A 22286-nucleotide genomic window follows, 5' to 3' on the forward strand; every position below is an offset into this window, starting at 1 on the left:
TGATGCCTTTCCCCTCACTTTCCGCAGAGGCCCTTAAGGTACTGGTATGAAAGTTTAGAGCTCTGAGGAACACAATTTAACCTCCTCATTTTGCAGATGAATAAACTGAGGCAAGCTTGTGAGTTGTAAGTATTAACATCTCCAGTCATTTTATTATTTGGAAGTCGCACACAAAGTGGAGCTGAATCAGGCTTTAAACTTTGAGGCATTCCATGGCGTAAGACATACTATCACACTGGGAGATGCAGAAGAGAAAGATGGCCTGAGCTGAGGTCAGGCAAAGAATGTTTAGAAAGATGGTGAGAGAAATGAGTGAGAAGAGATGTTAAAAAGGATACTCATCATAAGAGAGAAAAATTTATGTATAGTGATGGATGTTAAATAGACTTATTGTGGTAATCATTTTGCAATATATACAAATATCAAATCATTATGTTGTACACCTGCAACTAATATAATGTTATGCATCAATTATATATCAATATGGAGGGTCTGCTGTTGCCCATGCCCGTCCGTCTCGAGAGACGATGGTGTAGCTTCTTAAAAGTCTATCTGCACCGCCGAGAATGGCTGTGCAGTCCGACTCGGGAGTGACACGGTATCTGTCTCCTCCCGTGTTGAATCGACATCTTGCGATGACGCTGGAGTGTCCTCTCCAGTGAAGCTGAAGCTACAGAGCCTGGGCAGGGTGATATGGAGGGTCTGCTGTTGCCCATGCAGCAGACCCCCCCTCTCTTTGCAGCTGAAGGGTCCAAGGGAAAGACGGAGTCAATACAGCTTGGGTTCAGGTGCGCCGCAGGAATTGCCGGTGTTGACTACAACGTCACACCGCCTTAGGGACTCTGGCTCCGGATTTTCTGTTGGGGTTTACTCCCTTAGCCTTTCCCCTGAAGAGGTATGCCGCAAGGCAGCGGAGGTTTTTTGGAGTCAGAGTTTTCCTTCTCTGATGTGCCCTGACTGGAAGATCGAACCAGCGACACTTAGCTCGCAGGCCGACGCTCAATCCACTGAGGAGGAGACAGATACCGTGTCACTCCCGAGTCGGACTGCACAGCCATTCTCGGCAGTGCAGATAGACTCTTAAGAAGCTACACCATCGTCTCTCGAGACGGACGGCTGCTGACATTCGACATATATCAATAGAAATAAATTTAAAAAAGAAGGATACTGTAATCAATAGCATCAAATGGAGAGATTGTTAAAGATTGAGAATAAAGATCTGACAGTATAAAATTTCTGGTGTCTTATGACCACAGTTTCAGGATAATGTGTAGACAGAACTTGATTTCATTGGAAGTTGTAAATATTTCAGTCATCATCAGCAAAATGGTAAGAATGCTTACTTTGCTAAATATTGCAACTAATTTTACATTTACCCTTCATAACCAATAGGGACATCAATACGTTAATCACACCAAATTGACAGAACAGGTTTTAGTTTATTGTATTAAGTAAGATGGCTTTATTGGAAATGTTTGCTATCAAGTTTTTAGCAAAATATACAAATTAAGAGAAATATAGGAACTTTAGAGTTAGTGCCCGTAAGTGCTCTTATTCCTTCAGAAGAGACCTCACTAAAGATAGGTTTTACGTTTGTTTGATTTCATAGAATATGCCAAACACAGCAATTTACCTGAGCATAAAAAAACGCAAACATATTTAGTGATAAGAAAGAGACACAGATGAAAAAAAAAAAAGAATATTTGAAAATCTCTTTTGGGCACCATAGAATTCTTCTACCTTATTTACATATATTTTTAGCTTTGAGTGACATAGTTACTATTTGCTATTATCAGAAAAATTATTACCCAAGTGACTCAACAAATTATATTGAGGCATTAGTAATTGTGCAAAGGAATTAAACTGTAATCTTACAATAGTCTTAATAATTACTTAATTTATTTTAAATATTAGGAGTGCGATCTGATAATGACATATAACACTTTCAACTGAACCTTAGTCAAGTGTCTCACATAACAGAAATATTCCTGTTCTCTTTTAAATGGTTCTATCATCTACAAATGTGGGGAGATTAATTTTCTAATCAAAACATCCTGGGAAACTATTAAGCATGACATTAAACTGTGTTATACTAATTACATTCCCTATGAATAATTTCTGTGTGAACTTATAGCATGAGACCCTGGAGAAAAAACATGGAGCACACATTGCTTAAATGTATTTTAAGAAGAATTGTATATCCATATAATAATTTTGGTTTTCATTTTGCTTAAATCAACTCTGTTCTCCATAGTGATTCGTTATGGTGGCAAGATCTTCTTGACCTTGTTAATCAGATTTTTTAAAAAAGGTGTTGAATGGCTGTGTGAATGTCTAATATGGCAAAGGGAAGTACTTAGCTGTATTGTGAACATTTGTCTAAAATTTATATTTAATTCTTACTAGAATACTACTCTTATATAAAAAAAATAAAGAAATAACTGAACACAGTAATTATTATACATTTTTCAGTAAAAGACCAAATATCAGACATTTTATGCTTTGCAGGACCTACAGTCTGTTGCAACCACAATGCCACAGTTGGAGAGCAAAAACAGGTATTGACAATATGTAAAAGAATAGGCATAGCTATAGTCCAGTAACACTTTATTTATAAAAATAGATGGCAAATCAAAATCACAAAATCACTTCACACCCATTAACATGGCTAGTTTAAAAAGTCTTGTAAAAGTAATTGTGAGGATGTGGTGAAATTGGAACCCTCGTGCCCTGATGGAGGGAATGTAAAATGGTGCAGCCACTTTGGAAAAGTCTGGCAGTTCCTCAAACATTCAGTTACCCTATGACCCAGCAATTCCTGTCCTGTGCATATATCCAAGAGAAATGAATACTTATGTTCACACAAAAACTTGTACCTGAGCCCTGGCTGCTGTGGCTCAGTGGATTGAGCGTCGGCTTGCGAGCCAAGTGTCACTGGTTCGATTCCCAGTCAGGGCACATGACTAGGTTGCACGTCAGGTCCCCAGTTGGGGGCACCAGTGAGAGGCAACCACACAGTGATGTTTCTCTCCTTCTCTTTCTCCTTTCCCCTTTCTCTAAAAATAAAATAAACAAACAAACAAATAAATAAAAATAAATTAATTAAAAAAGAGTGTCAAAAGGTAGAAACAATCCAAATGCCCATCAACTGATGAATGGAAAAACAAAATGTGCTATATCCATCCAATACAATGAAATATTACTCAGATCTTCAAGGATATTTGGGAATGTTGGGAAAATTTTAGGTGACATCTAGGGTAAGGGTCATTTTTACCAGTGCAATGCAGTTATCTGACACACCTATGGTAAAGGTCAGGAATGCTGCTATACTGTACACCCTACAATGCACAGGACAGCCTCCCACCCCCAACCCCATCAAAGAATTATCCAGGTCCAAGGTTAAGAAACCCTGGTGTAGTCACATATATTATAGAACTATATCAGTGATCACTCTGTGCATATAATTTGATTTTGACTCATCTAATACTATATTGTAAAACAGCAGCAATTTTAACCAAGACAAGCTCTCATAGAGAATGAGGAAAGAGCCATTCCTCAAATCTGGTAGGGCAATCAACACTATTATTTCCTCTCATTGAGAATTTGGATTAAAAGTGCAAAGCCAGATAATTATTCTAACACCTTGTCATTACATAAAAAAGAAAGTGCTATAAAACTTGTGTATAGTGAGCTATACCTGCACTGTAGTCAGGTGCTAAAACAATGCTGAAAGTGATAATGTTAAATTAAATAGGTTTGCAATTACTACATGGTTCTTGTGTTAATCCACTGACCACCCGGAAAGCATGTTTGGCAAAGAACTGCTTTTGTAGTTTAACCTGAAACTTAAAGAGGGAAACACAGTGGATTTCCTTGTTCTCAGTTATTGGGTCTGTATTATTTTATGAGAGAAGAGAAATACATATGATAAGAGAGATAAAAGAAAGTGGAAAGACAGAATGGAAGAGAGGAAATAGGTTTTATTACTCAAAAAAAAAAAAAGTAAATAAAGGCATCCTAAAAGGAAATTATTTCATTTTTTCCCTTATATGAACTTAATAGCTCACTGTGGTCTCACTGCCAGTAAACTAAGATTTTCTGGAAGAATAAGAGGAGTTAAGGGTGCTAATTCTAAAGTTCCTATATTTCTGTTAATTTGTATATTTTGTTAGAAACTTGATGTTAAACATTCCCAGTAAACAGAAAATTACAGAAAATAAAAAAGTAGACTTAAATATAGCCACCACTGAGATTAAATACGTGTTAACATTTTGTTAGATTTACTTCAAATCTTTCCCTTTTAATACAAGAAACATTTTGGATGCTTTAGCCATAAAGTTTCAACTCTAATTCCTTGCTCTTTCTTCCTTTCCTCTCTGGAAGTAGGTGAAGTATTGTGTATATTTCCCTTTTGCTTTTATAGTGTTATTGCACACACACACACATACACACTATATTTATATATGTACACATATATACATATGTGATTTATTTTTGAGATTTACCTATGTGGAAGCCTATTTATTTTATATGTGGTATAGGATTCTACTGTGTAATATACCTCCATGTATTTTATTCTTTCCCTGACTGCAGGACAGTTAAATCGTTTACCCTTTTTTTGCTATTACAAAGTGTTCAAAAATATCCTTTTATGGTTGGGCTTTTTTATCACTGGGCTTCTCCAAGGAGAAATGTAGAAATGTGTCTGCCGTGTCATAGAAACATGTGCCTTTGCCTTTACTCTGTATTATCGAATCGCTGTCCAAAGTGGCTGTACCACTTTTGCACTCCAGTCAAATATGTAGGAATCCCTACATCATGGCAAAAACTTGGTAACATGGGACTTCATAATATTTGCCAATCTGATGAAGATGAAATAGTATTTTAGGAAACTTTTTTATTTTTAAAAAATTGATTGGGAATAATCAATCCCTTCCCTCAACTTCGCACAACTTTCTTCTACAGTCATTAAGAGTCAACTCTCACAAGGATTGCATTAGTAATTGTCTGGAGATTGAGACTAAACAGACGAGGTAAAGGAAAGAACATATTTCTGAATTACAAGCTTCCCTAGGCCTGCCCCTTGTCTCATTCGACTTTGTCTCAGCTCTGTGCGCTAAGCCCAGCACAAGGTAGCATTTCTGAAATTGTTGACTTGGTGGGGCATATCATCTCCTTGTTTGGGCATCAGAATGAGGGGCAGTGCATGCTCCTGTAAGATTTAAACAATAAACACATATAAAAAGAACTTTAATAACTTAGAACTTTGACAAAGGTATTATTTTCACAGGTGCATTGCGGTTGCAAAGAATTTCTGTGAGAACAGTGTCAGAGTGTTCTATGTAAAGCTTGAAAGTTAATTATAATAGCTCCTGCTTATTCATATTTAGTACCTTCTGCATATCAAGAACGGGAGAAAGAAAAGAGCAGTCCTTGACACCAGAGAACTAGTTTGACACAACTGAACCTCAGTGTTTTTAGAAGCTAGCCTGACACACTAGGCCACTGTTGTTTTCCTCATGGACATAAACAAACTTACAGCACACCAACATCAGATAAGGTCACTCTGTCTGTGTTGAAGTGAGACAGAGCAAGACTACTAACTTTGTCTAAGCACAGATCATAATGAGGTCCATTTGCAAATCACAAAATACCAAACACACTCCTCTCCCTGATACTATGAATGGCTGCTGCTGCTTTGTCAGTTACAGCTTAATCCTCATTTTCTAGCCTGCCATCCTTCTAGATAAGATTTATTAAGATACCCTATACCTGACAGCACCAGAATCCCGAGTGACCCTCCCCACTCTGCCTCTGAAGGGTCTTCCAAAATCACCTAATCAAAGTCCAAATCCTTCAAGTTCTTTCTAGCACCCTTTTACTGAGAAAGCCCATAGTCCCCCATAGTACATATTCTCTATTCCCTGTAAGTAATAAACTTCCTTTGCCTCCTGGTGGTCTCTGGTGGGAGAGGCTTCAGACATTTCTAAGAACTTTACATATGCTATCTCATTTAAGCCTGACAATACCCCTGTTTGCCAGACATTATTATTATCATCCCTTTTTTTTTTTTTTCAGAGAGGAAGGCAAAGAGAATTTAACATCATCTCCAATGTCACATAGCTAGTAAATGACAGGCATAAAATTTGCATCTGGGTCTAACAGTCATTAAAACATTAGGTACTTACCACATTTCTCCTGACCTTGCTGTTCTCCTGGACTTTCTTCTAAAGATTAGGTATTCTTTAAGTACAGAGACTGGCACAGAAGGTCTGGTACAGTAAAACAAACAAACAAAAAACATTAAAAAAACAAACAAACAAAACACCCAAAAACCCAAACTAAACCAAACCAAACCAAAACTAACTGTAGTGTCAAGACTTAGTTGGAACTAAGTCCTTTTTTCTGAACATCCGCGCCAATATCCCCGGAGTTGCTAGAGTTGTTTCCTGAACCCAAGTCACTACTGCACGTTTACAAGGATCTTGGCCCACACCACCTCCAGGTGGTCAAGAAATGAATATCTTAAGGAAAGAGTTCAAAGGAAAGGATGACTTTTAAACGAGGGAAAAAGCACACTGATCAGTGGAAAAACTGCGTTAGCCTTGTAACTTGACCTTGGGTATACACAACAAATTCTTTTGCATGGTTTCAGCACAAGGTCCCTCCTTATATGCTCTTGAAGTGTTTTTCAACCCTGTGCTCTTGACCGTCCCGTGGCCTTGCCTCTGCCTGGAATGCCTTTGCTCTGATCGTTCCACCACTCTTTTCTGCCCAAAGCCTATGTATTCTTCCTTTCACCTTTCCAGATCCGCTCCTTAATTTCTTTCGTCTTCATTCTCATTGAACTTTCAAAACAACTGCTATAACATTTACATTATTTTGTTATAAGGGTTTCAGAACCCTCCATAAAGGTGTGACCTGGTGCTTTCTGATTTTTTTGGTGGACCTCTCTGCATATAGGCACTCAGCACTTGCTCAGTAAATATGACGAGAATGCATTTTTTAAAAGATTTTATCTATTTATTTTTGGAGAGGGGTAAGGAAGGGGGAAAGAGAAGGAGAAACATCCATGTATGGTTGCCTCTCCCACGCCCCCTACTGGGGACCTGGCCCGCAACCCAGGCATGTGCCCTGGCTGGGAATCGTACCAGGGATCTTTTGGTTCGATGGGCCGGAACTCAATCCCCTGAGCCGCACCAGCCAGGGCGCGAGAAAAGCTTTTTATTTTTCATTTTTTTAGCGTTTGAGGCGCTGTCGCTTTCTCTCGCCTAGCACCCCTTCAAGCACAGATCCCAGAACTACTTTTCCCAGGGGCCCACGCATAGGGGCTCTCCAGACCTACAAAGAGGTTAGCAGGCGGTTTCACATTCCAGAGCTGCTCAAACGGTGGTGCAGAGCAGGTCTCGTCTGCGTTCCAGGTTAGCAGCAACCGGTCCTTCAAACTCCAAATAAACCTAGACAAGTAATTTAGGGTAGACCCTTTGCGCTTCCCAAACACAGCTCTATCCTCTGCCCTTAAGGCGAACTGGCCGAAGTCTGCAGAAAGCCAGCGGCGGCACAGCCAATCGCATTTCTTCATAACCGGAAGGGGCGGATCCCAGGCGTGTCAGTGACCTGGCGGCGCAGGATTGGTGGGTTCCCGGGTGATCGGTGGTGGCGGGAGTTTTCGGATGTGTTGGCGGCGGCCCCAGGCTGTAGCGGTTGGGCTGAACCTGGCTGCAGGCTTGGGCGCCAGGACCTGGGGGCGATCGGGGCACGATCCTTAAGCTCCCTGCTTGTGATTTGCTGAGCGGCCGCCTTCTTTCCGTCCCCTGGAGCTTCTCGGAAGATGGATCGACAGAGGACAGGGCTGCACCATCCAACGCAGGGCACCGCCGCCGGGGCCCCCTACCAGTCCTCCGCCTCGCTTCGCAGCTGCCGGGAGAGCAAGATGCCGCGCAGGAAGGGCCCCCAGCACCCTCTGCCTCCCGGGGGTCCGGAGGTGCCTGGAGAGAAACGCCCCAAGTTTGTAAGTTGCGCGGGAGGCTGGAGTCAGGCAGCTCCTGCCTGGTCGACCAGAGCTGCGGCTCAGGTCCCAGTTTCCTTCTATTTCTTTGAAGTGGGTGGGTCCACAGGGCCTGGGGGGCTAAATTTTGTTACAGGTTTTCAGAGCTTCCAGTCCTTTTATGACGACATGGTCCAATTCTGTTTGGCTCATCTGACATATAATCATTGGAGTTTCTCCAGATTTCTTAAGGCTTTTCAAATGTATACGTATTGACGCCACCTAGGTGGTTATTGCGTTTTTTAAGTGGAAGTTCTCCCCACACCCCAAGCATCTAAGGTTATGAGACATCAAAGTGAACTTTTAGGTTTTTTTTTTCCTGCTTAATATTTTAATACGAGAAAACCTTTTTAGGGCAGATATAATTTTCCAAGTCAAAAGAGTTCGTTTTAAAATTTTGGGCGGGGCCAAGCAGTCATTGCTAAGGAATGTTATGTTTAGATTGGAAAGAGGTCCAAGTTTTTGAAACTTGCTATTCAGATTACTTCTCTTACTCACTTTAACACTCAAGGGGAGTGTCATGATTAGTGCCTTGTAAATCTGTTTGTTAGTATCAACTAGTGGAAAAATAGGCAGTGATGGTAGTTTTTTTTGTGTGTGTAAATCAATGACATGGAGGGTTGTTAGATTTGGGTTGAGACCACCAGAATTGAAATTTTAATACTGACCTCTCCATTTTACTTAGGAGTATGGGGAAAACCTTTTTTTTTTTTTTTTTTTTTTTTTTTAGTCATAGGTAAATTTATACAGTACAGATGACTTCTGTGAACAAAGACAAGTGAATTGCTAAGTGTAACAAACAGCTAAAGGTGATAATTGAATAAGACTGGGAGCAGAGCTCTAAGGTGTATCAGAATACTACCTAAAATGAGGGACAACATGGATTAATTATGCTAAATTAAGCATCAAGATGCCCCTAGGAAGGGCGAAGTTTTGCAGGAGGATCAAATGTGTTGTTGATTGTTACATTGACAGAGTTGAGGAATAAATAGGATAGGGTTACATTGGCAGTGAATAGTTCTACTCAATATGAGAGGAATCCACTGCGGCAATGACTTTTCCCTTTACAGTTTACTCTCTGGGTAAACACATCATTCCATTTTGTTTCAGACTCTTATGCTCCGAAATACATAAAGTATTAAGTTTCTGTGGCTTATTTGGACAAAGATATAATGAAAACAAAACTTAAATTAATATCAGGTGATTTGGGTTCTAGTCTGTGCTATTTTTATTTCTTAGGTGTGTGGAAAGGGTTATTGTAAAGGTAAACACAAGAAAATAATACTTTTAAGCTTTAAAACTAATAAATACATCCAAAATTCTGTGTTTTTGTACAGGAGTCTTATTTGAACCATGACTTCATAATTAATTTAGAAGTAATTTAGATCCATCATAATCTCTGAAACTAATTTAGATTCTTGCTTACGTGTTGATTTCTTTAGATATATTTTCCATTTCACTAATTTTGCTGTCAGCTATGTCTAATTTTCTGACTTGTTCTATTTGAGCTTAGCAATTATTTTTTATTTCTATAAGTTCCATTTGCTTCTTTTTCAGTTCTGCCTGGTCATTCTTAATAGTTCTGTTTCATATTCTTTTATTTCTTTAGGCATTTCTTCCTTGGCTCTTCTTATTCTTTTATTCGACAGACCTAGTACGTATAAGCTTTGGACTGTCTACATTGATTTGAACTTAGTGGTGGCTTGCTCTCCCCAACTGTGCTAGTTGATCCTTGCAAAGTTTTTTTCTTCATTTTAACCTGTTTTCCTGGAGGCCTACTTGGGGATGCTTCTCTGTGGAGATTATGAGTCTCTTTCCTCCAGGACCCTGGGGGTGTCACTGATTTGGGACTGACTATATCCCTACTGAACTGGGACTCTGAGGGGGCCTGGAGTTTTGGTCGTAGCTCTAACTCTGTCCTGGCCCAAGGCTCAGTATCCCAATCTCAAGGTTGCCTTCTTAACACCTCTTCCTAGTGCCAGCTTCTCACTGTTCTCAGTCCCAACCTAGTAACTCATGTTTGGGAATGAAGGTTGATCTTTGGAAACCATCACTTCCTCATTAGATCTTATCACTCCCTCAAAAAGTGGTTGTTCTATAGTTTAGTTTGCTGTACTGCAGGATGTCAAGCCAGTCTTGGCTTTCTCTGATTTGGTATAAAGTGATGTTAGACTGAATCTCATCAGGTCACCTAGTCATTAGGGCATCTAGTTGCCTGGGGCAACTGCTTTTGAGTAGGACAAGTAATGTAGGTTGGTGATGTGACTGGAGTAGGGATAATTTAGGTGTTTGATATTTTGCATAATCTACAAAGCTGCAAGCTGGTAATAGAACTGAGTGGTAAATTGGCCACTTGCTCTTGTCTTAGTTTAAGAAAGTAGGAGTTTTGGTGTCCACTCTAACCCTGGTTTACTTTGGGCCATGATAAAGCAGATAAATCTTTGTTTTTTTACTGAATGTATAATTGTAGCCCTCACGCTATAGCGTAGAACCTCACCCCATATATATGTGTAAATAGTAGAAATTAGTCTATTGTAAATGTCTGATACTTTGGCTGTATAATGAATCATCTGCTTTTGGGCTATTTGTGGATTAACAAATATGAGTTTTGTAGAAAATATGGTAAATGATGAGTATTATGGGATACAAACAAGGAGACTAGGAGGATGAGGCAGGTACCTGGGTGAAGATTTTGTATAAGTAGAAGACTTCAGTAGGATCATTAAGTTTGATACCTGCTCTAGGCCTTACCCTCAGTAGCTGGACCTGAGTCCTATTAACCTTCTAGAACAAAACAAAGCAGTCTTTGATTCTGGGCACTCCTTTCCTACCTCCTACTACTGTTAGAAACACACGGTACACACAGTGGTGGCCATCAGACCCAAAGTGAGAGCAAGACGTGGCTCCTGGAGAAGTCTCCATCTCTAGGATGTGGGCCAGTCTTTTGAAAGGAGGCCTGTTAACTTTGGTGATCCAACTTGGCAAAGTAGCTCTGTTTAATTAGGAATACCCTTTAAGTTCTTATTGACTTTAGTGTAAATCTTGCATCTAATCTTATGGTTTCCATTGAATAGATTATTACAGTACCCTTGATTGTGTCATTACAGTGCCCTCAATTTTGGTTGTGAGAGATTTTGTACCTTGTCCATTGGTAGCTGTATGTGTACAATATTTGGGCTCAACTCCTTTAATACTTACAATAACCCTATGAGGTAGATAGTATTATTAGCCTTGTTTGCTAGATGGAAAAACCAAGGTACAGAGGCTAAATTGCCTTTGGTTACACAGCTGTCAGTTGGTGAGACTGGGATTTGAACCCATGTCAGGTGTTTTTGCTCTCCCATGCTATTGGGAGGGAGTTTTAATTTCTCCTGCTTCTTTTTGTAACTGAATGCAGGTCTGGCTGCCTGCCACTTCGAAAGCCAGTACTTGAGAGACAGGTGCTGGTGTAAAGGAAAGAGGTTTATTCAAGTACTGATCACCTGAGAAAATGGGGGACTTATGTCTCAAAGCCCATCTTTACATCTCAGTGCAGACAGATTTTTATAAGGAGGGAGAGGGAAAGCAGAACAAAGAGATCAAAGGGAGGGGTTGAGAAATTCTCTACGTGAAAACCAGCACAGTTCATTCTGATAAGGATCTTGAAACTGGTTAAGTGATGGTCTGGTGTGCGTCATCCTGATCTTTGTCATCCTAGTTTTATATCATCCTGGTTTTACGGTTGAAGGTAAATCTCCTGGAGCTGGGATGACTGAAGGTCAGAGTCTGTATCTTCTGAAGTTAGTTCCTGGGATTCTTATACAAACATATTGTTTATCTACAAGCTACATATTAATTAGTCAGAGCCAGCATTTACAGAAACAATGTCAAAAGAATGGTGGGGTGGGTTATAATTTTCCACTGTTCAAATTCTCCACTGTTACATTTTCTCATTTAGGAACTGTTAACAGTAGTAGTAATGCCTTAAATGAATATAGAATTAGCAATTTCCTCATTATAGGCTGGTTGTGAGGAGGAAGAGGTATTCAGTTGGAGAACTTCTGCTAACTGTATTGAGAACTTGAGTATACAGTAGTTGAAATATGAGTAGGCTTGATAAGAGTAGTGCATCATCACCTAATTGCTTTGGGTTTATTTGGAGGCAACTGGGGCAGGCTGAATAATGAACCCTAACTCCAAAGAAATTCACATCTTAATACCCAGAACCTCTCAATGTTCCAAAAAAAAAAAAGGACTTTGCAGGTATGATTAAATTAAGGTTTTTAAAATATTATCTTCGGTTATTGGATGGACCCTAAAAAATGCGAACATGCATATCCAAAGAGGAGAGGGCAGTGCGACTATAAGAGATTGGTGAAGTAGCCACAGACAAAAGGCTAGCAGCCATCAGGAGCTCGAAGAGGCAAGGAACCATTCTCCCAGAGGGGAACACTTTATTTCAGCTTGTGAACCTGATTTTGGACTTCTGGTCTTCAGAACTGAGGGACTACATTTTTGTGGTAATTTGATATTGCAGCCACAGGAAACAAACATAGTAGGAATTAGTTATGAGGATGACCGTGTTGTAAGATTTGGTTTAACAGTTTAAAAATGTATTTTTTAGAAGAACCATCAGATTCACTTAAATCTCTTTCTTGTGGTGTTTTATTTTGTGAGATTTGTGATTTGGGAGAATATATGATGATCACAGTTTGGTCCTCTGGAATAACAACTAGAACCTTCAGTCATCTTGGTCTGTTATATCATTTCCATTGTTGCAAAAAGCTGAGAAAATATGGAGACGATGTCTGTATGCTTTTTTTTTTTTTAATATAAATGGGAACAATGTTATTCTTTTATTTTATTTTTTTATATGTTTTTAGAGCGAGGGGAAAGGAGAAAGAGAGGGAGAGAAGCATCAATGTGCAGTCCCTTCTCACTCGCCCCCCACTGGGGACCTGGCGTGCAACCTAGTTATGTGCCCTGACTGGGAATCGAACCAGTGACACTTGGTTCGCAGGCTGACGCTCAATCCACTGAGCCACAGCAGCCAGTGCTGTATGCTCTTTTTATGAATTTATTTCTTTATTGAGTCTGCAGCTAAAGTGATGTTTTTTCAATTGTCCTAAAGTAAACAGTCAAGAATTGGAAATAGTGTTCTTAGTTGAAGGCTTTAGGCACTTGAGTTTTATTCATATCAAATTCCACCTAATGCATCAAACACTGAAACCTTCATAAGGTAAAATTATTTTATTTGTCCAGTCTGCTAAGGAAATCACTCTGAATTGTTCTTTCAATCCTTCCTAATAGAAAATATAAGGCTTTTTTTTTTTAAATATATGATTTTCCAAAAGAAGCAAATTTTAACAAGTGGATTTTGAGGAGTACAGTTAGCTGCCAAAAGTAGATGATATGTAGCATTTATTACTTCTGGATCACTCTGGATCTTTGTGGACTAAAATGGGTGGGATTAAGGATGATTGTCTCAGATTTAGAGCATGGCTTAATCCCCCCCCCCTCAAAGACTCGTATCTTTAATTATGAAGCAAGCAAACTGACATACATTTATTACACTGTGAAACTTTGCATCTCATCTACTCTGTCTTGTAGCAATTGCTTCTGAACAGATGTTACCTGAAATACCTTTGTGCAGTTGGTAGAATGCTAAAATTTGTCATGCTTTTATATTATTGTCTTGAATTAACTCTACTTTATGGCATAACTTTATTGCTGTGTCCTAGAATCTTTATATATTTATTGCCTTATAAATTGGATTTAAAATTGGCTTTTTATATACATTGTAAATTAACATGTGCATAACTTGTTTATGCTTGCAGAATAATGCAAGAAAAAATTGCTACGTATTACACTAATGTAATTGTCTTTAACTCAGCACATAGTATCCTCCAAACCAGGAGTGAAACAAATGCTGCAGAATATGCTTACCATCACACTCTACTTGTTTATCCCAGGAACTAATTTGACTTTTAGATCTATAAAATATAGATTAAGCATAACATTTGACTTCATGATATTAAATATCAAAGCATGAGCTTTCTTTGAACAGGATGTACAAAGTTAACTTTTCTCTTGCTAGCAGCATGGTGACATTGAAATACTTTGCAATTGGGAGTAATGTTCTCAAGTAGCAAATCAAATCATTATTATTAATTTAGGGGAGACTTTAAGAGTTTCAATGGTTAAGTTTTGGTGCCAGAATATTCAAGTTACTAGATAATTAATGAAAACTACTTGAAATCCTTGCCAAAAACTTTTATTCTGCCAAAAGACCCACTGCTGTCCTTTCTTAGAGTTTTTGTTTTTGTGGAAAGGGCATTGTGCATAACATTAACGAGCAGGGACTTGTATCACTTTTAGTGCATGAATCCTAGCTATGTCACTTAGTAGCTGTGTGAACTTAGGCAAGTTACTTAACCTCTTCCTGTGCCTCTGTTTCCTCATGTGTAAAATGGGGTTGTTGGAAAGATTAAATATTTATGTGATGGGCCTAGAATAATACCTGCTGGTTAAAAATTGTATGTAAATATTTGCCATTTATAGGATTGTTGTATTCATTAGTAGTAAAGGTAGTAGTGTAATTTTGGTCTAGATTTTAGGGTGTTGGTGATATTATCTTGAATATTTGGATAACTTTCTTATATTGCAAAGTGTTAATTGGGCCAGGCTTTTTCCTCATGGTGTGGAGGACGCAGTTATTCTGTTCTCGGTTCTTATCCTAATGAAGATCATACACCTATGGAACTTGCGTACCAATAAGACTTACAAAGAGAAACCTATAAAGGCAACAACCTCAAACTTAGGAAAAAAAAATCTGTGATACTTCAGTGTGGACTTGAATGATAATAAAAATAATGTTACAGATATATGTAAGTATAGACATAAGACTATGTATAACTATACTTATGGCTCTTTTACAACTATAAAACTAAAAAGATTTACATATAAACTCCAAAAAACTGTAGCGCCAATTAATTCAAATGAACAGTAGCATCAGTTTAATGTGATTGATGATGATGTTTTTTAGCTGACACGAAGTCATTATTGGATTTAATATTGGAAAGATATGCATATGGTTTGCTGTTTTCCCTTTTGTTTCTTGACTTTGGGGTGGATATTGAATCCCAGAGGCTGAGGAATATAAGTACAGAGCCATTAACCCAGACACTCAGCCTCATACTGTTGGTAGAGGCCTGTCATCGAGCATCACCTGTCTTTTTCACAAGGTCTTGACTTGAGGCTTGGGTGAAGTAGTGTGAACTCTTATAAACCTATTTATGATAAAAAGAGAATAGCCATATGTAATTTTTTTTTTAAGTAAATTATACAAAATTGTTGAAAAAGAACAGGAATCAGAGTCAAGACTTACAAGTATTTATATTCATTTTTTCTTCTCTTAATTTTAGTGTCCATAGCTCTAGGAATAGGGTTTCTTGAATAGTGTCATTTTGGAATTATGAATAGCCATTTGGAACTGAATACTCCCTAGGTGGAGAAGGCTTATAAAAACCTACTTGGCATCATGTTGATATTGTTTGGCCTTTGTCTGTTGCAGTATCGGTATGTACCCAGTGCAAACATGGCCCCCAAAAGTGTGTGCCGGAACATGGTTGTAGAGTGGTCATTCAGAATATGCTTACTTTATTTCTCATGTTTAAGATAATCTTAGAAAAATGCACAACTTAAAAAGTCATATAATTGGACAGTCTGTGGAAGGGCTATGCAGACCTCAGTTTGAGGAACCAGAGATGACTTAAAGGAAGAAGTTGGAAGAGTATTTGAATAAGGCAAAGATTTTGCACCTCCAGTTCTTTGTCTACTGATGGATTAAAAGTGATTAGTAAATATTAAGGATGTATCAAGTGCTTTAAAGTAGTTTATTTCTAAATAGTTTTCTAAGGGCAAACATTTTTCTTACAATTTTCAAGAAATACATTTTGCCCTGGCTGGTGTAGCTCAACAGATTGAATGCTGGCCTGGGAACTGAAGGGTCACTGGTTCAATTCCCAGTTGCGGGCCTGATCTCCAGTTGGGAGTGCCCTTTCTTGCTCTCTTCCACTCTCTAAAAATAAATAAATACAATATTTAAAAAATTTTTTATTATACAAAAGTACTCACCAATAAAGCTTCAGAAATTAAAATTCCTAAATCCTATTGGAATGTCCTTTTTTTCTCCCTTCCTATCTATATCTAGTTGTAATCTTTGCTTTTCATTTCCTTGAGGTAAGGGCTTTTTTAAAAAAAATTTTCATTTGTTCCAATTATATCCATCTCTTTTTCCTCAAAATAGATCTGTGAATGGAATGAATATTAAATATCTTCCTATCTCTCTGTCTTTGCACATCATAGCCCATCTTAAATGCATTAAATCATAGTCCTCCCTTCCTTTCTGGTATCAGATATATTCTAAGGGCATTGTTTTTGTTGAGGGACTTGGGTACATTCAGGTAGCTGTGATCCAAGTCAGACCTTCATGGGTTAAGATGGCTAATTACCTGTTTAGCTCTTTTCAAGGGAATTATTGCTAATCCTAGGTCATTGGAAAAGTTAAAAAAAAAAGTGCATAATCCTTTTTAAGTTATGGTATAGAAGAATTTCTTGAAACTCTTAGTAAGATACATAATATTGCATTTATTTGGCTAATTTTATTGTGAACTATCTTCTCAGGATGTGGGCAGTTTATTTTATCTTTAATTGCTACATTTTGTCAAGGTGGGCTGTTTATTTGGACATCATTAAATGAAACTAACATTCAGTTTTTAACTAGGATTTGCAAATTCGTGACACTAATTATGGACTGTACTATAGTATTAAACTGTTTCTGTTTACCAAAACCTTAAGTAGAATGCAATTCATAGTGGCAGTTACAATTCGTGTCTAATGGAAAATTTGATCACCTGAGAAATGAACATGAAAAATACAATACACATAGTCTGCAATCAGAAATTCAATGTGACAGTTTCATTTCTTTATAGACGGCGATGGTCTCCAATTAAAACTGTGCTATAACTTAGCCTCTCTTTGTTCTTATTAATATGCTATCTTGAACTTGCTTTCTGTTGCTTTATACATGTGGTTGTAAGCTTTGGGAAGTCACTTTCTCTGTGGTGTCTTGTATAGGCTTAAGCTTAGATAGAGTAGGAATGTGAGTGCTTGGCTAATTGAAAATCTATGTAAAATTACTCTTATAACATTACATCACCTGGTTCATTAATCTGTTCATGATTAATTTAAAATTTAAATGTTATTGATATTCTTAAACATCTATTTCTTTTTATAAAAGATTTCAGTGGTGGTGGGTGAAGGCATGAAATATATCTGGGTCATTGGAAAACTGAGCCTGCCAACTCAAGCACCTCTAGGGACCTGGCAATGTGGCTTTAGATCGCCACCCCTAACCACCAGTCTTGTGCTGGATTCAAATATGGCTGTGTGTCCTTGGGCAAATTAATTAATTTCTGTGCCTCAGTTTTCCTACTTGTCAAATGGAATAGAAAATCAATCACGGTATCAACACTTAGAGATTGTGAGGATTAGTAGAGGTAACACATGTTACAATAGCTTGGGCACAGTGCCTAGCAGTGTGACAGCTATTTTTAATCTTTTTAAAAAAATGTTCTGTGGACATCAAAGTAGGGGAGATCCCATCTCTCTATTATTGAATTTTCTAGAGCTGGTCATCTTGAAGATGTGACAGGATCTCAGTTATTGACAGAATTTTGACTTTTTCTTCTCCTGCTTCTCGTCTCCCTCCCTCTCTCCTCATCCCTCCCTCACTGCTGGACACCTGTAGTGCTTGTGTCCAGGGACTGGACTTGAGTTTGAAAAGGGAACACAACAAGGGTTTGGTCCTGATCATGGACCTCCAGCCCCTGACCTTGCCTGTTCCTTTCTCTGTTAGCCTCCTGCTGACAACATTTGCTCTGCACTAAACCCAAAAGTAACCCAGGAACTCATTTGACCTAGGATGCCTTCCTATTCCTCGCCTCTTCAAGCTGGCATAAGGTAGAATATAAATAAATAACAGAACCTCTGGCCTTCTTGTCTTTTTGCCTTAGATCTCCAAGCCTGGAGCCACCCGACAGGCTCCTCTGTGGCTGAACCAGGCTGGGACATCCTGGCGGGAACCCTCCCAGCTGTGTGAACCGATGCCCTTAGACATTGCATATCCAGGGCCTGCTGACTAGCTCGGTCCTCAAAACTGCTGGATATTAATCATCATTACAATAGCCACATCTATCCAGCTCTCATAGTGGGCTAGGCACTGTTTTAGTCACTTACTCCTAACACAATGTTTTAAAGCAGGTACTCTCACCACACTGTGTTGCACCTGATGGAACGGAGGTGGGGCCTGGGGAGGCTGGTGGGGAGGCGGTTTGGGAACTTTCCCGAGGTGCCCTAGCGAGGAATAGGGAATGATGCCTATACAGGCAGTTGTTCTGGCTCCAGAGCCCTGGCTTTGAACTAGTTTTTTGGTTCCCCCCTTTTCCGTTTCTTTCAGCATTTAGGCTTAACCATCATCGCTCTCTTTACTTTCTCTAGGGGCCTGATTTCTTTTTGTTGTAAATAGGTTTTTTAATTGAAAAAGTAATGTATGCACCTCTTAAAAAGCCCAGAACTGTTCAGAGTTCAGAGTGAAATTCAGTCAGCTTCCCTTACATCCCAGACCACCAGTTCAGGCTTTACCAGTACAGAGGCAATGATGACTTCTATTATTTTACATGGTATCCTTTACTGATATTCTCCGTGTATGTGTAAAGCACTTGTGTTGTATCCACACAGGAACATACCACAGCATTCACTTAAAAGATCTCAGAGATGGTTACCCCTGACTCTTAGCACTCACTTTGACACATTCAGAGAGAAAATAAAGGCCATGTTGCCTGAATTTGCTCAATTTCCTGGTGTAGCAATTGTAATCTACATCTGCAACTCTTCGCCTTTTCTCCTCCAATATTCACAGAAGAAATGTCTTGTTTTCTTGATCAAGGTTAATCCCTTGACTACTGTTCTTGTCCCAACCTCATCCCATTAGGAATGCTTCACTCTTTACAGGTTCCTTCCTATGACAATACCCGAATGTCTTCCAATGTCAAAGAAAAAGCAGAAGCAGAAGCAAATAGCCTTCCTCTCCAACTTTCCCTTGACTCTTCCCCACACTGAATACTATGTTCTGCTTCCTTCCCTTGTTGCCAGATTCTTTGAAGTATTGGGTAGGCCAAAAAAAATATTTTTTTCCGTAAGATGGTTCTAGTAGCGCTTAGTTGTCTTTAACTTTATTTGAAACAGTTTCGTTCGATTGTATTTTGACAGCTGTCGTATCAGTGTTCATTAAAAATATTTATCAAAATTGGTGAATTTTTGTGTAGCCATTTTAATATTGAGGATGGAAGAAAATATGCAACATTTTCCGCATATTATGCTTTATTATTTTAAGAAAGGTAAAAACACAACTGACATGCCAAAAAAGATTTGTGCAGTGTAGGGAGGAGGTGCTGTGACTGATGGAACATGTCAAAAGTGGTTTGTGAAGTTTCACACTGGAGATTTCTCGCTGGATGATGCTCCATGGTTGGGTAGACCAGCTGAAGTTGACAGCAGTCAAATGAGGCATTAATTGAGAGCAATCAACATTCTACCACGCAGTAGATAGCCAACATACTCAAAATATCCAAATCAATAAAGTTATTGGTGAAAATGAAAAAATATGTCTTTTACTTTCCAGTAAAAACTAAATGACTTTTTGGCCAACCCAATAGTTATTTGAGTGCTCTTTATACCAAGCATAGCGAAGGCTGATCAGTTTGATCCTTGACTTTGAGAGGCTCACATTCAGTCTGGTGTGGAGAAAGATGTGAACCAACAAAGTGTAAAGTGTTCCCGGGGAGTCCAAGTTGTATAATACTTAAGAATTCAGATCCTAGAGTTAACCAGTGTTTAAATCCTGGCTCTGTATTTGATGGCTGTGTGACTGTGGAAAACTACTTTTGCATTTCTTTCTTCGTCTGTGAAATAGGAATGTTAGTACCTGTATAATAGGTTAGATAGACTGATTAAATGTGTTATAATTGGGGTTAACACGTAAGTGCTGAACAGCTCTTAGCCTGTTGCTGCTCTCCTGATGACATTTATAAGGGGTAGGTGCACTAATAAAGGAGAAATTCAGCCACTTTCCTAGGGTTCCTCAACTTCGCCTTTGTTTTTGTTATTCCACTGAAATTACCACCCCTTTGGCTGATATTCAGACTTCATCTTACTTGACTTCTTCACGGTATTAGCACTGACTTGTCATTTCTGAAATTTTTCCATAAGGTGTTCTTTTCTTCTGACCTTTGCTCATTCCTCTTCTTGCTCTTTCAAATTAGTGTTCCCAAGTACTCTCAGTGGTTTTCTTCTCCTTTCACTCTATACGCCTTTTCAGCACGGGCACATTCATTTACTTAACTCTTACTACTGCTTAGATCAATGCTGGAAAATAGAACTTCCTGGGATGATGAAAATATTCTGTTCTGCTGTGTTTAAGTTGACAGTCACTAGCCATATGTGGCTTTTACTACCAAAAAGCTGAATTTTTGATTCAGTTTCATTTGAATTAATTTAAATAGCCATATGTGGCTTTGGCCTCCCTTTATATTTGAAGGGCCTTCAGAGCCTTCACCTGTAGATCAGACTGCCTTCCAGTGATGTGATGATTTACTCCTGGTGGATAACACGCACTTATTATTCCAGCAAAGATGATGCACTTTCATAGCCCCTGAAGATACCCTCAATGATAGGGTTATGAGCAAAACAACATCAGCGGTGACAGAAACAGGCATGGGATCGCACTGTTAGAATGACTGTCATCAAGGTGACGAGATAAGTGCTGGCAAGGATGTGGAGTAAAGGGAACCCTTGTGCACTGTTGGTGGGATTGTAAATTGGCACAGTCACTATGGAAAACAGTAAGGAGGTTCTTTGAAAATTAAAAATAGAACTACCATGACCTAGCAACTCCACTCTTGGGTATATATCTAAAAGAAATGAAAACTGGATATCAAAAAGTTATCTGCACTCCCATGTTTATTGCAGCATTATTCACAATAGCCAAAATATGGAAAAAACCTGAATACCTATCAACAGATGAATGGATAAAGATGTGTATACACACACACACACACACACATCAGAAAGAAGCTACAAGGAAGAAGGAAATCCTGTTGTTTTTGACAACATGGATGGATCTTCAGGACATTATGCTTAGTGAAATAAGGCAGACAGAGAAAGACAGAAATTGTAGGATATTACTTATATATGGAATCTCAAAAAGCCAAATTTGTAGAAATAGAAAGCAGAATCGTGGTTACTTGAGGCTGGTGGGGTGGGGGGTTAGGGGAGATGTTGTTAAAGGGTCCAACTTGCATCTGGAAGATGAATAAATTCTGGGGATCTAATGTACAGCATAGTGATTATAATCAATAATACTGTATTATATACTTCAGAATTGCTACAAGACTAGACCTTATCACAAACAAGAAGTGTTGATTGTCGAGTGTTAGCTAAACTACAGAGGTAATCATTGCAGTATATAAATGAATGAAATCAACACATCGTGCACCTTAAACTTACACAACATTGTATGTCATTTATATAGCAATTAAAAAAAGAAACAGGCACAGGAGAATTGTCTTCTATCCTTGCAAGATCTGCAGTCCTCAGTATTCACACTAGGTTATTAGGGTTGTTGGATGCCTTCCCATGCCTGTGGCTGTCAGCTGCCTACTTCCCCATAACCCTTGTTGACTTGTATTATTAGTGTGCTTGAGTGGTGCAGTAATCAACGTGAAACTATGTACTTTTAGAAGTCCTTTAACAATATACTTGGGTTATGGCTAGAGAGTCATTGCTGAAGTCTGCTTTGGTGTTGCTGGAAGATTGTCAAGGGCAGTTTAAGCTGCAGTTGTTTGATCTTGCAGCTTGACTGCAGAAATTGGTGTGTTCAGAACCTAACTTGTGACATAGAAATTTACGTGTTGGAATTTCACCATGTAGTCATATGACACAGTGGAAGTTTGCTACTCTATTGGCTTGTTCTGTATCTGATCCTTTTCAAGGATTTCTCTCTCCAAATCTCCCAAATTAGTTTGGCTGACAAGTGCAAAGGAAAACATTCAGGTGAGAAAGCTATGTGTATTTCAGTATGTGTAGCACTAGCAGACAGTTACTTTTGTTATACTATATTTTGAGTCACCAAAAAGGGAAA

General features: G+C 38.7%; 1 protein-coding gene and 1 long non-coding RNA gene across 2 annotated transcripts in view; one reads left to right on the plus strand and one right to left on the minus strand.

Annotated features, from left to right (window-relative positions):
• Positions 1-2590: 2590 nt before the first annotated feature.
• On the minus strand, positions 2591-7588 carry LOC149996013 (uncharacterized). Its single transcript, XR_016507487.1, has 3 exons — positions 7346-7588; positions 6189-6272; positions 2591-3056 (listed from the first exon to the last, which is right to left on the minus strand). It is a non-coding gene; the product is annotated as an uncharacterized LOC149996013 (long non-coding RNA).
• Positions 7589-7693: 105 nt separating this feature from the next.
• Positions 7694-22286, plus strand: part of DIAPH3 (diaphanous related formin 3) — a 474633-nt gene continuing 460040 nt past the window's right edge. The window contains exon 1 of the mRNA XM_090258348.1: positions 7694-8011. Coding sequence (XP_090114474.1) covers positions 7832-8011 — 180 coding nt within the window. The 5' untranslated portion in view covers positions 7694-7831. The remainder of the gene's footprint in view (positions 8012-22286) is intronic.

This window comes from Furipterus horrens, unplaced genomic scaffold (assembly GCF_987537825.1).
Source record: "Furipterus horrens unplaced genomic scaffold, mFurHor1.1.pri manual_scaffold_12, whole genome shotgun sequence".
Taxonomy (NCBI): Eukaryota; Metazoa; Chordata; class Mammalia; order Chiroptera; family Furipteridae; genus Furipterus; species Furipterus horrens.